Source organism: Bombina bombina, chromosome 1 (assembly GCF_027579735.1).
Source record: "Bombina bombina isolate aBomBom1 chromosome 1, aBomBom1.pri, whole genome shotgun sequence".
NCBI classification, from domain to species: Eukaryota; Metazoa; Chordata; class Amphibia; order Anura; family Bombinatoridae; genus Bombina; species Bombina bombina.
The window spans coordinates 167,381,590-167,395,765 of record NC_069499.1 but is presented as its reverse complement, the minus strand read 5'-3'; the positions used below and the strand labels follow the sequence as shown (position 1 = coordinate 167,395,765).

General features: G+C 36.5%; 1 protein-coding gene across 1 annotated transcript; it reads left to right on the top strand.

Moving 5' to 3' along the window:
• The first annotated feature begins 5,720 nt into the window (after positions 1–5,720).
• Positions 5,721–10,954, top strand: LOC128644999 (serine/arginine-rich splicing factor 5). The gene is made up of 8 exons (XM_053697709.1): positions 5,721–5,767; positions 7,080–7,222; positions 7,310–7,380; positions 7,455–7,577; positions 7,673–7,739; positions 9,500–9,573; positions 10,130–10,240; positions 10,353–10,954. The coding sequence occupies exons 2-8, from the start codon at positions 7,097–7,099 to the stop codon at positions 10,621–10,623; spliced, it is 843 nt and encodes a 280-aa protein (XP_053553684.1). The 5' UTR covers positions 5,721–5,767; positions 7,080–7,096; the 3' UTR covers positions 10,624–10,954.
• The last annotated feature ends 3,222 nt before the right edge of the window (positions 10,955–14,176 follow it).

Sequence of the window (14,176 nt, the reverse complement as noted above, 5' to 3'; positions counted from 1 at the left end):
TTTATTTGGTGATCATGTGACCAATGCCACTGATGTTAATCTGCAGAGTATAGTTTTACAGAAAAAAGATACCTTCATGTTAATGATACAGACTTTGCACTTTTTATAGATAGGCAACTTTTGAAGCAGTAATCTGTGACTGCTCTTTATAAAAGATGCAAACACTTGGCTAAAGACACAGACATATTTTATATCTTCATAACAAAACACAAAACCATACACGTAAACTGACTCTGAGTTTTTTGTTCAGTCTTTCATCTTTATTCTGTTCAATACAACTGCAGACTCCAGTTTGTAATTTCTATTCCTTCTCTCTCCCTTTTTAAACCCTAAAAACACTATAGTGTATACCTCTTACAAGGGTCTTGCTAAATTTTCTAAACAATAATAGCTCACTATTATTTGATTGATAGATAGATAGATAGATAGATAGATAGATAAAGATAGACATATTGATACACTGTATTTATATGTCATATTGCAAGAGTTTATGTGTCAACGGTTAAAGTACATTTCATGGGGGTGAGATCCAAAATAAAACAATATGGGTATTTATGACCCAACACAAGTAAGACCTTTTCTCATATGTTGTAGAGAAAAAATAAAATAAAACCTTGTATAATAAATTATTAGTAGTGAGAATTGTCTGGTTTTAGCAGTAAGAAAGCCATTTACTATTTTACTGGGGGCAGTTTCAGCAGAGTATTGTTGAAAGACAGATTGTAAAAGTTCTAGCACAGAGTTGAAGGATACAAGTTTAGACTGTGTAGAAATTAGACATAGAAACAAGATAAAGGGAAGGCTATTTCATGATGGTTGTTATGAGTGCCTATAGTGAATATGGGTATGTCATAGAGTAAGTACAGAACCAGAGGTAGGATGTAGTATAACTGACCAAACATCCTGGGTAAACCTCAAGGTGTGACCCACTTGTAATATGTTGCTTGTAGGGCAGCAAGTGGAATTATCTTAAAGGGATAGAAAAGTCAAAATTAAACTTGCAGTATTCAGCTAGAGCATGTAATTTTAAGACACATTTAAATTCACTTCTATTGTCAAATGTGGTTCATTCTCTTGTTATCCTTTGTCGAAAAAGAATATGCACATATCCTACAGTAGTGGGAGCTAGTTGCTGATTGGTGCCTGCACACATTTGTCTCTTGTGATTGGCTAACTAGATGTATTCAGCTAGCTGCCAGTAGTGCAATACTGTTCCTTCAGCAAAGGATGACAAGATAATGAAGCAAATTTGATAATAGAAGTAAATTGGAAAGTTGATTAAATTTGTATGTTTTTGGGGGGTTTCCTGTCCCTTTAGAGTGATGGTAAACTTAACATGTTTTAAAATCAGGTCCGGAATACTTTAATTGATCACATCTAATGAAGATGCACCGTAACTTACTTTTTAATCTAGCTGTGCCATTCTAATCCCCTGCGCTCCGGCCGCCCACTTCATAACTCTTTTTTTTTGGTAGCTAAGATTTTGAACTGTTCTCCAATCGACGCTCTTGCTACAAAAAAATAATAATACATTTGTGTGAGTGCTGTATGGCTAGAACTAGACCTGATTTTAAAACATAAGTAAAGTTTACCATCACTTTAATTAGTGCGGTCATCACAACAGGAGAAGTTAGCAGAAAGGAGTTGTCACTTATACCCAAAGTCATTTAAATGGACACTCAAGTCAAAATAAAATGTTCATTATTCAGATAGAGCAGACAATTTTAAACAACTTTCCAATTTACTTCCATTAACATAATGTGCACAGTCTTTTTATATTTATACTTTTTGAGTCTCCAGCTCCTAATGAGCATGTGCAAGAATTCACAGAATATAAGTATATGGATTTGCGATTTGCTGAAGGCTCTCAAATGATAGAGGAGTGGAAAAAGACATAAGTTTGAAACTTGTCAGAAAAAAAATCTACTAATTTGAAGTTCAGACTAAGTGCTATTGCGTTGTTTTTTTTTTTATAATGCATTTGTTACTGCATTTACTGGTCCTATCAAGAAGGTTAGTCCACAAAAGTATTAAGACACAGGGGCAAACCAAAACATAGGTCAGTTCAGGCAAAGGGGTGTGGCACAGAAGAATCAGCCTAAGGAACAACAAAGGAAATGTATAGGCCTACAAGAGATCAGGGACAGTGAATATGAATCAGGCAGGTTTTCTGTAATATTTGCCTACTGTGTTACGTTTTTCTACCTACGAAACGTGTACGGCCAGATAGAGTACTTTCATATCCGCCATGTTTGTTTCAATTGGAGGCTGATGTCAATATATTGATCGGATGGTTATATTTGGCTGTTTTGAGTGCAGATCTCACTCAAACATTAAAACATACTCAAAAAATATTATGTATGGTAGTAGCTTGTGATGATAGCATTACTTTTATAAATGTAGTTTTTCAGGGTACAGATATGTTTAGATTATTATTTTTTAAATAGCCTGAAATATACATTTATAAAATTAACCCAATCATCACAAGCTAATACCAAACATAATATTTTGTGATTATGTTTTAATTATTTATGTTTCAGCAAGATCTGCACTGAAAACAGCCAAATATAACGTGATCAGAAAATTATACAGAATTCGATCACTATTTTAACATCAGCATACTTTTGAAACAAATATGGCAGAAATGAAAGTCCTCTATCTAGATGTAGGCTTGGCTGTACGTGGTGCGCTCGTGTGCAATGTTGATTACCTACGGGTAATTTCACCCCGCCACAGGCGAGCTGAGGCGTACAGGGCCGCGTATACGTGCCCCTGTACGCCTCAGCTATGATAAATCTAGCCCTAAGGGTGTATAACCTGAAACGTTACTGCTGTTTGTACCTTTGAATCCTCCCCTAAAATAAAGAAGAATTTGGAAGCTTATGCTGTAGAAACTATGTTTAACAGGAAAAAAGATGGCAGCACTCATGAGGGAGATTTTAAGGGAATCATGATACATACTAGAACGCAAATGTGCAAGTGCTTAAAGGATAATTAAAGTAAAAAAAAAAAAGCTCTAATTTGTTACAGCATTTTATTATTGCTTGCATATAAATGTTAGGTTGATCACAAACTATTTGAAAAGTTGAATGTTTATGTATCTGAAATTCATCACTATGGGGGATTTTTGTAGATAAATAATTTGTTAAAGGGACATGAAACCCAAAACATGTAGTTCATGATTCAGATAGAGAATACAATTTTAAACAATGTTCCAATTTACATCTATTATTTAATTTGCTTCCTTCTCCTTGTTATCCTTTGCTGAAAGGTTTATCTAGGCAAGCTCAGGGGCAGCAGAGAACCTAGGTTCTAGCTGTTGATTGGTGACTGCATAAATATACTGATTGTCATTGGCTCACCCATGTGTTCAGTTAGAAACAGTAGTGCATTGCTGATCCTTCATCAAATGATACCAAGAGAATGAAACAGATTAGATAATAGAAGTGAATTAGAAAGTTGTTTAAAATTGTATTCTCTATCTGAACCATGACAGAAAAATGTTGGGTTTCATTTCCCTTTAAGCTTTTCTAAACGATAGTAATAGATTTATATGTGTTTTTAACCTCTGCAAATGGATTAAACACATAGTTAAAGTCAGCTTCCAGTAGCAGTAATGGACCTACTCAACAGAGGGCCCTGGTGCAAATTCTTTTGGGGCCCCTCAAAGCTAACTCAGTAGTAAGCAAAAGTAATAATATACATGCTGCAGTGCATAATTATTTTGAGAATAGATAAGATAGATAGATAGATAGATAGATAGATGTACCGTACTCATTCTGCACACGCCTATGTATAGACTGGCTGCTATGGGCCTCCTCCAGGACTTGGGCCCTAGTGCCACACTTGCTGTACCAATGATAGTTCCACCCCTGTCCAGTAGTGCATTGCTGCTGCTGAAGATTATGTAAATCTGCTTTTCAACAAAGGATTTCAACAGAACAAGAGTTAATTTAAAAGTGTCTTGAAAGTTTAATTCTGACTGGTTAAACAGAGATGGCAAATAATTACGTGACCAATTTGTTAGGTGAGAAGATAGGAGAGTGGCATCTTGAGAAGACGCTGATGTTTCTCATAATTTGATTGTCTTCCCTGCTGCACAATAAATCAATGGCGATTACAGTTGACAAATAAAAACTTTTTTTTAAAAAACATGTAAAATACCCCTGTAAAATAAAACGGCCAAAATTAAAATAAAGTACTAAATGAATACTGAGAAACATAATTTGTCTAAGTAATAATTTTTTTTAGCCACATTGTATAGGCTTAATGTGTTGCTCTGATAGGTGTAGAAATAATTAAACAATGTATTTTTTATTCAGATTAGTAATGTGTTTGTACTCTTCAACACAATACTCGGAGGCAATATGGCTGATTACAGTGAAATCTGAAACCTCACAGTTAAAGGCCCTAGGCATGGCAAGCCGAAGAGGACTATCAGGTTTAAGGTGGGGGAGGGGAACTGGTAGAAGCAAACTGAATAGAAACGTGTATTGCGTCACTCCTTAAACTGCGATATTTAACCCGTTGATTGTCTAAAAGTATGCCGCCATGTGTTATACAAGGATCAACACCAAAATATTGACTGCAGATGTAATTTTTATTTGCAATGCTATGACGATGATGCATAATATGAAGTTTCTTTACTTTTGTTTTGACAATTCAGTGTTATATTTATGTTGCAGTCAAAATATTGTTCTTCAGCAGTTAAATTCGATTCCTGAAACTAAAACTAAACCATCGTGCACATTTCACTAAGTATTAGATGTCAGCAATCATTATCCATGCAATGCATCCTCTCGGTACTTCTTTCTACATCACAAAGACATCGAGAAGATATCTTGTATACATTGCGCCATCTCTGCAGCACATCTCAGGCTGGCAGTTTGCCATCAATTTATAATTGTATTATGTGCAATTTCATATTGGAGACGATATTCCCCTCCATTATATCCACAATCGCCTTATTTTACAACTATAACTTTCTTTTGTGTCTACGCCTCCTTTATTGCCCCCTTTTTTGCTTTATTTACCCACCCCAAGCTATCGCACAAGTAATCTGATTGACTGACACTCCCCATGTATGTCCTTCAAAAATAAAACTAGATTTCTGATTATAACGCAGTATTTATGTTTTGAAATACATTCAAAAGTACATTTGTCACCCTTAGTAACACGATTAGTATTATTCGTCGAAAGGATCATTTCACCGTTCATTAATCTTTAGATTGTTTCCTATGTTTCAATACGACGGTCATTTTAACTATTATAAATAAGTCATAGAATAATATATCGTTCTCCTTCAAACGAACATGTTAAACACATATACGATATTATATGCATACGATAATTATGATGGCATCCGCGAACCCGCAGCGGAAGTCACTCGTCCTAGTTATTCATTGGCACAGATAATTGAGATTTTTTTTAAATAAGCCACCTATTCGTTTAAACAAATTTTTGTTTAGTGTACTTTGTTATCAAATTGTATATGAAAGATATCCCTAACAAATTACAATATCATTTTTCCAGTTATAAACCAGGCGCCATTTCAAAACAATCGTTTCGCTGCCATTTTATGAACAGGTTAGTCTTAGCACAACCAGAGTGTGTCGTTTTTAATCACGTGTTCTGACTCTGTTCACTGATAGGTTAGTCTATTTTCGTCATAGACTCCGCCCTCATAGTTTTCTTTTTATGCAGCTGCATTTTTCGAGCTGCGTCATTCGAGAATCAAGATCGAGAAGAAGCTTAGGATCGGAAAAAGGTTTGTATGCATTGATATACGCGCATAGGCATTTTTAATGTGGGGTTTAAGGTTTTGCTTACACTTGTTTACGCTGACAAATCGACTTTGTGATAATCATATTATATGGAGTTGTAGGGAATGTATTAGACACCAATACTATGATTTGCGTGTTAATGTAACGAGTTTAAAGTGTTGAAACAAGTAGTAAATGTATGCTGTTAGGTTATAAAATAAAAGGCTTGCGTGTAGGAAGGGGAACCCTATATTGTTCGCGTAGTCTCCGCCTACAAGCTAGGCAGTCAGCGCCATTTTGTATGTTCTCTCCTCGTGTTTACTATGGTAGTAACAATCCGTTCTCGTTAGTATCTTACGTCACATTTTACACTGGTTGCCGCATAATGCCAGTAAATAGTTTTAATTTATTTTTTTATTAGTTGTGTTTATGGAGTAAATTAACGAGGAAGATGTTAAAGAACCGCTTCGAAATTATCGCATGTATTGAATCCTTTCGCAGATTTGAGCGTAGGCGGTGGTAGATAAATGCTATTGTACCTATTAGACGTTTTGTGGTTTAAATATGAAAAAGCTAGTGACAAATATATTACTATTGGTGGTAACTCGAGTTTCTAGCCTTCTTTATTTTTAATCACGTTTATTTTATTAATCTATTATCTAGCAAATTATATTTCCTCCATAGACTACGCGGGGAATACACAATTTTTAGATAAGGAAAGTCTTCATTTATAGTAATTATGGGCGTGGGCTGAGCCTTATAGCATAATGCGGCATGGGGGGGCGGGGTTGTGGCTCCCCCTTCTGACCGAAGTATGCATAAACTTTCTGCTGTCGGTAGCAGGGTTCCCCTAGTGGCCAAACTTAACGTTTATTCTGGGAAAGCATGCAATGATCATTTTTTATTTTTTTGTATCAGATTATCTTTAAATGGTATCTTGATAAATTACTTGATATGATGCTATGTTACTGTTTACCACTAGAGCAGTCAAAGGGACACTGAACCCAATTTTTTTTTTTTTCTAAATTCACCTACCAATAAACAAGTGCTTTCCATTGTTCTAAAACAAAAAATAGCTTAGATGCCTTTTTCAAAGAAAGAAAGAGAACGAAGAAAAATTGATAATAGGAGTAAATTAGAAAGTCAAATTGCATGCTCTATCTGAATCATGAAAGAAAAAAATTTGGGTTCAGTGTCCCTTTAACTAGTTCAAAGTGTTCCATTCAAATGCACCCATTTTGTTTTTAAAATAAACTAACTCAATCTGGTTTTTTTTTTTTTGTGCACATTTAATTTACACTATTATATTTTTGCTAGGATTGTGAATTGTCAGAATGAGTGGCTGCCGTGTTTTCATTGGTCGTCTTAACCCTGCTGCCAGGGAGAAAGATGTTGAACGCTTTTTCAAGGGATATGGCCGAATCAGAGACATCGACCTTAAAAGAGGCTTTGGATTTGTGGTAAAAATTTTAATTTTTTTCCTCAGTGGTATAGTTGGTGGGGGTTTGAATTGGCTGAACAGATTTAAAACTTTCCTTACTCCACAGGAATTTGAAGATCCAAGAGATGCAGATGATGCAGTTTATGAACTGGACGGCAAAGAACTTTGCAGTGAAAGGTAACTTATCACTTTAAACTTGTAGTTTGTTTGCTTTTATTTTTTTGTGTTCTTACAAAAGTTCTCTTATACAGAGTTACAATTGAGCATGCCAGACTGCGATCTCGGGGTGGTGGAAGAGGAGGAGGTATGGGTGGAGGAAGAGGGAGATATCCAGACCGATTCAGCAGTCGCAGAGGCCCACGGAATGATAGAAGGTAACATCACATGTAGTTTTATTCTCGGAATTGCTTGTATTTAAGCTTAAATCACAAACCAATCGTCCGTTTTGTTTTTTTTCCCTTCTCTTCAGTGCTCCACCAATTAGGACAGAAAATCGTCTCATTGTTGAAAATCTGTCTTCTAGAGTGAGCTGGCAGGTTTGTGGATGTGATTCAACTTGGGGATTTTTTTTTAAACATTTGACTCAAAATTGCACGTCTAGTAGTTAAAGGGACATTAAACCTTCTTTCTAGACCTGAGAACAGCAATCTCATCTCCGTTCTGTGTGACAATATAGTGGTTTTAAAGGGATAGTCTACACCTTAGTTCTAAATTCTTTGAGCTGCATAAACCCTCCTGCACCCCTTCATTATGCAGCAGGAACATAATAGTTTCTGGTCACTTTGAAATGGTTGCAAAGCTCTGTCCACTGACACAGCTTGTATCATGTCGTCAATGAGTGGCGTTTGGCAGCCATTTTTAAAGTTACCAGAAATTAGATTTAACATAGTTTTGCTGTTATGATATAGAGAAGGTGTGCAGGAGGCTATTTACAGCTTAATCTAAGGTAAGACTTTAAGATGTCTAAATTGTAGACTATCTTAAGTTAGGATCTAGACTTGCTGCTTTTTGCTAATGATACTTAAAGGGACATTGTACTGTATATTTCTCCAATTTAATGTCTTCCCGTTCATGATGAAGTGTAGCAAAATGTTTTTAAAAACCTATCATGTACAATAGCTGCTTTTGGCTGTTGAAACGAACCACCTTCCAAAACAAATTTCTGTAGAAAAGCTAGGTAAGAGGCAACAATGCAGTTGCTAGTGGTAGATGGAAAAGATTAAACTGACTTAAAAAAAAAGTAATCCCCAGTTACTAGAGGTCGTGGGGGGAGGGGGCTTTGTACAGTGTCCCTTTAAGATGACTCCTGTTTAATACAGACAGGTATTTCAGTGTTTATGAAGTTGATGCTAACTTTTGTGGCATCTGTTTAATGTCCCTCTAATGTAACAGGGTAATGGGACTTTCTTTTGTTTATCCTTATTTTAACCACATATTAAACCCTTTATTTGCCAGCCTATCTGTGTGTCGTTGGCCTTGTGATGAGGAGCGCCTGTTGGTTATCGCTCTGTCTTGGTCAATTTTGGTTGGGCCTGGTTGAATTTGACAGTCAGCTACTGTGCCAGTTGGCTACCTAGATCGTTGCTGGTCTAGACATATCGGAGCACTCCTTAGAGTGCCAGGTTTCAGCGACCCCCTGAGATTTGAGATCTGGTCCTTAAATTGAGAGCTGTTCCTCCTGTAAAGCGTCCGAATAAGAGATCGTGGTCGCAAAGAGTTGAAAGATACCACTTAGGTGGTCGTTGGAAGCCTGGTCGCAGGTCCTTGGTAACAACCACAAGAATAGAAAATGACGGCCATCATCCATAGTCTTCTAATAGGGAGGGTCGTTCGATTTAAAAGCCTGCTATCAATTTGGGTAGTCCTGAAGTGGGTGGCGAAGAGCCAGTCGGGCTTGTCGTGATGGTATCTCCACAGCTTTATGCAGTTTGCTGCTTGACTAGCCTAGGGATTTGTAATTAAAGGTAAAGTAATCTCTATATTTAAAGACCTATGGGGCAACAAGTAAATGGCTGTCATATGAAATAGTCTGGAAGACGCTAGTAATGTAATTTTTTTTTTAATTTTTTTTTAACTAGTTGTGCATATGTGTGTTTATCCATTCTCAACTTACAGCTAGCATTCTGCATGTGGCAGAGAACCTTTTTTGTGTTCTGCCTTGGTGTTTTTTTTAGCTCCCTGACCTTAGGAAAGTGGTAAAGAGTCAGTACAGCACCTAATCTAACAAGTTTACATTCTTTTCAGTAATGAGTGTCAGTCTGTCTTGGTTTTTAACAATCCTTTATTTTTGTCATAGGACTTGAAAGATTTCATGAGGCAAGCTGGAGAAGTAACCTTTGCAGATGCACATAGACCGAAACTTAATGAAGGGTAATGTTTAATTTATGGACTTTATCTTCCAATTTGGCTGTATTTTACGGTGTTCACTGGCCTTACATTATTATAGAATGTCTCTAGTGCACATTTTTGTCCTTCATAGAGGTCTGATAATTGGATTTCCAGTCTTAAAAATAGCATGCATATGGTTGGCAAGCTAACCCTACTACATATCTTCCCTTAACTCACAGTTTTTTTTTTTTTTTTTAAGCCAAACAATGAGACTTAGAAAGGCAATGACTCAAACCCAGTTGTCCACTTCAAGTTGGTTGCAGTTTAAATGTTGTAAACAATTTGCAACAAACACTTTAATCTTCTTAAAGAGTTTAAACACAGAAGTGCTGTTCGGGACCTTCACTGCTCCTTTTTGGTCAAAGTGGGACTTATGCTTTAAACACCTTGTGGGGGATTAAACAGCAGTGTAGGGTCTATAGTCTTAAGGCATGTTAGAAATATTTGAGCTGCAGTTTAAGGGCAACCTTTGTTTAAAGTGGTTGCTGCTTATGGTTACTTGCCACCACTAACTTTTTTTTTTTTTTCTCATACACAGGGTTGTTGAATTTGCATCTTACAGTGACTTGAAAAATGCTATTGAGAAGCTATCTGGGAAAGAAATCAATGGAAGGAAAATCAAACTGATTGAAGGGAGCAAACGGCATAGGTATGTAAATTGGATCACTATGACGTGTGTTTTTTTTTTTTGTTTTTTTTTTTTTTTTTTTGTTCCAGAACCTGTAAAAAAAATTTTTTTTATTTTTTTTTCTTCTCTGAAGATCAAGGAGCCGATCACGCTCCCGCAGCAGAAGCTCTTCCCGATCTCGTAGCAGGTCACGCTCCAGGAGTCGCAAGTCTTACACCCGTTCCCGTAGCCGAAGTCGCAGTGCTCGTAGCAATCGTAGCAATCATAGCAAATCTAGGTCTGTAAGCAGATCTCCAGTTCCAGAGAAGAGTCAAAAGCGTAGATCTTCAAGTCCATCAAAGTCACCTGCTTCTGATCACCAGAGATCACGGTCAAGATCTAGGTCTGCAGACAGCAGAAACTGAACTATTTAATAAACTCCATCCAATATTTTTTTTAATCATACTTGCTCACTTTTGTAGCAAGTATTCTGTGAGGGTAGGGGGAAGACTTGTGGACCATCTAGATTACAGGAAATTCTTCATATCCTGGCTTTTGATATTTCTCCTGCTTATTTAAAAGTGTATAGTTTGTATTTTTTTTTTTTTGACAATCCCAATGTCTGTACAGATGTCTTTTTATTAAACATTGGGTAAATATCTTGTATATAAAAGCTGCATTCAGCTTCCCCCCAGTCTTTTCTGCGTACAATATTTCATTTGTGATCAACAAAATAAATGGATTTCAGAAATCAAATGTGTAGTTTTTTTTCCACAATTAATTGACCTATTGAATTCTGATACTTGGTAATACCTATCAATTTTATAATACTTTGGTTCACATTATCAGACCCCACCAGTAATGAGCAGATGTTAACGAGTGAATCAAGAAGAAAAGGAAAATGGCACACCTGGTTGTGGGGCACTGAGTAGTATTTGCAAAACTTTGTCAATCCAAACAGTCATACATCCAAAGCACTCCAGTCACCATCACATTTTTTTTTTTGTTTAAAAGACTTTTTTTATTGGGTCCAAAAATTACAGGGACAACGTTTCAAACCTACAATAGGCTCTTATATGTATTAGTACATGACTAAGAGCCTATTGTAAGTTCAGAACATTCCTGTAATTTTTGGACCCAACTAATGAAAATAAAGGTCTTTATACTTTTTATGGTGGATTACTTTTAAAATTGTCAGAAAATAATCTACTCATTTGAAGTTCAGACTAAAAGATAGATTTATCAAGCCCCTGCAGCAGCAAGTTCTTGTGAGAACTTGCTCGCTGCAATTTATCAGGTTGTAGATGTGTAACAGATTTTTGGGGTCAAAGTTAGAAGTTTTATTCCATTTTTTCCTCATATTTTATATATATTTTTTTATAGTAAATTATGATGAAAATAATGCTTTCTTTAGAAAGTCCATTTAATGGCGAGAAAAACAGTATATAATGTGTGGGTACAGTAAATGACTAATGAAAATTACAGCTAAACACAAACACTTAAAAAATTGCCTTGGTCCCAAATGGACAGAAAATGGAAAAGTGCTGTGGTCATTAAGGGGTTAATGTCTCTTTAAAATGATGGGAAATGTTTTACTACCCAGTGCCCAGCTTTGCACAACCAACATTATGTTAATATACTTTATAACCTTTTTAAATTGCTACATTTCTGCCTGTTTCTAAGCCACTAAAGACAGCTTCTTAGAAAGCCATTATTTGTGTTTCACAATGGTAGTGCTAGTTCATGCGAGTCATATAGATAACTGCTAACATCCATGGTTTGGGGCAGACTGCACTAAGTGGATAAAATGCAAAACAATACAAAGTCGTGATCAGGGGGCTTTTGGAAAATGCTTAAATACAAGCTAATAAGAGGTATAATAAGATAACCATGTTTATGCGAAACTGGGGAATGGGTAAAGTCATTATCTTAAAGGGACAGTCTACAATAGAATTGTTATCCCTTTATTACCCATCCCCCCAGTTTTGCATAACCAACACTTATATTAATATACTTTTTTACCTCTGTGATACCTTGTATCTAAGAACCTTCTGATAGACCCCTGATCACATGACTGGCTATATAAAATCTATTGAGTTGCATTTAGCATTGTGTTGTGCAAATTCTTAAATAACGTGCCTGAACAGTGTTATCTATATGATCCACAGTCTCTCGTTATAAGCAATTTATAAAACATAAGAGGCAGCCCTCAAAGGCTTAGAAATTAGCATATGAGTCTACCTAGGTTTAGATTCAACTAAGAATAACAAGAAAACAAAGCAAATTTGATAATAAAGTAAATTGTAAAGTTGATTAAAATTACATCTATCTAAATAACAGTTTAGTTTTGACTAGACTGTTCCTCTAAACAATAAACATGTTGGAGTAGAATGTCACTAATGTATTTTTCAATGACTAGTTAAACCAGCTGCAGTGTACAGGTGTATATATGAGTTGGTTGCTTCTGTGCTTTTTAAAACACAACCTAATAAATGTGTTGAGCATCCAGACAATGTCAGATCTCATAGTTATGTACACACACTTCCTTATCTTTACCCATATAGTGTATTGGCATTTGAAACCGTTTTAGACTATCCCCACCTATTCTGAAAGTTACTGGCCTTACGTCCAAGTTATAGATATGCTGTGTAAACACAGCAAGCTGAATAAATTGCTCCCAGTTGGGTATAGAAGATCAGGTAATGTTAATTTTGCAATAATCTCTCCAAGTATTGGTCTTTGGTTTACTGACATATAAGATAAAGAATTGTGTATATGTACATAATTAGATGTGATTATTATCTACAAGCTGAACCCATTTTATTAGGTTGTGGCTTCAAAAACGAAACCAGCTAATTCATATACATAAAATATACCTTAAAGTGAAGGTAAACTAATGAATCGGTGCCCTGTTTTTAAAAATACTATTAAAAACAGGAGCACTTTCATTCATCAGTTTACATTTCACGTGTTTTGTAAAAATACCTTTTATTCTGGAAGCCACTCCAGCACCCCCTACTCGTAAGTCTCTTTCTACGTCACCAATTACGAATCAGGCTTCCTCCAATCACGGTGAAATGTAAACTTTTATGAATGAAAGTGCCTGTTTTCTTTCTAATGACATGAGTCCACGGATCATCTAATTACTATTGGGAATATCACTCCTGCCCAGCAGGAGGCGGCAAAGAGCAAGTGTCAAAGTTAGGTGTTAGAAAATGATTCTTCAAGCAAGATTTTTTATTTTTAAGTAGTGCAAGATTGTGCTCCTTTGTCCTAGGGTGTAGCCGTAGTCCACATCAGTCTCTTCAGTAGAGCAGTGGTTGCTTTAGAGCAATGGGAACTTGTGGGACATAATTCTCACTGTGCCTCCCATATTCTGATGCTGCCCTAACTCCTAAAGCCTGAGTGAAATTACCCAGTCTTTATTTTTCCCACAGGTCGATGTGAGAGAGAGGACCTCTCAAACCTGGTGAGCTGCCTTGCTGTCAGGCAGATGTACGAGGTAAGTGCTGACTTAATTATTTCTGGGGCAAGGAAACTCTCAGAAAGAAGTGGGCACTATATTCAAACATTATAAAGGGCTCAGAGTGAGGGCACTTTATTATTTGTGGGACACGTAAACTGGAGAGGACTTTTAGGCAGCTTTTAAGATGCTGGGGCTGAGAGAGAAGGCTTAACAAAATGGCTCTGTTGGCTAACAGAATCTCCCGGCGGTTTAACTTAGAAAAATACCGACGGGAGATTGCTTTTTATTGGGAATGCCCACGATAGGCGGATCATTCGGAGGCGGTAATCTGAGTTGCGTGCCACTTTGATTGCCTCAGAGTGAGACATAATCACGGAGGAATAGAGATCTACGAGGACTGCCTAGAAACGCATGATTTTCTGACAAGCATGCGTTTCTAGGACCGGATAACGGCTGCATTCCTCTCCTGTTGTGTTCCGGATCGTCTTCTTGGGGGAAAGAATAAGCTTCGG

Excerpts from the sequence above, each read along its gene's own strand:
- LOC128644999 (XM_053697709.1), top strand. The coding sequence starts at position 7,097 with ATGAGTGGCTGCCGTGTTTTCATTGGTCGTCTTAACCCTGCTGCCAGG. Across the intron at positions 7,223-7,309 it reads AAAGAGGCTTTGGATTTGTG|GAATTTGAAGATCCAAGAGA; the intron begins GTAAAAATTTTA and ends CTTACTCCACAG. Across the intron at positions 7,740-9,499 it reads CTTCTAGAGTGAGCTGGCAG|GACTTGAAAGATTTCATGAG; the intron begins GTTTGTGGATGT and ends TTTTTGTCATAG.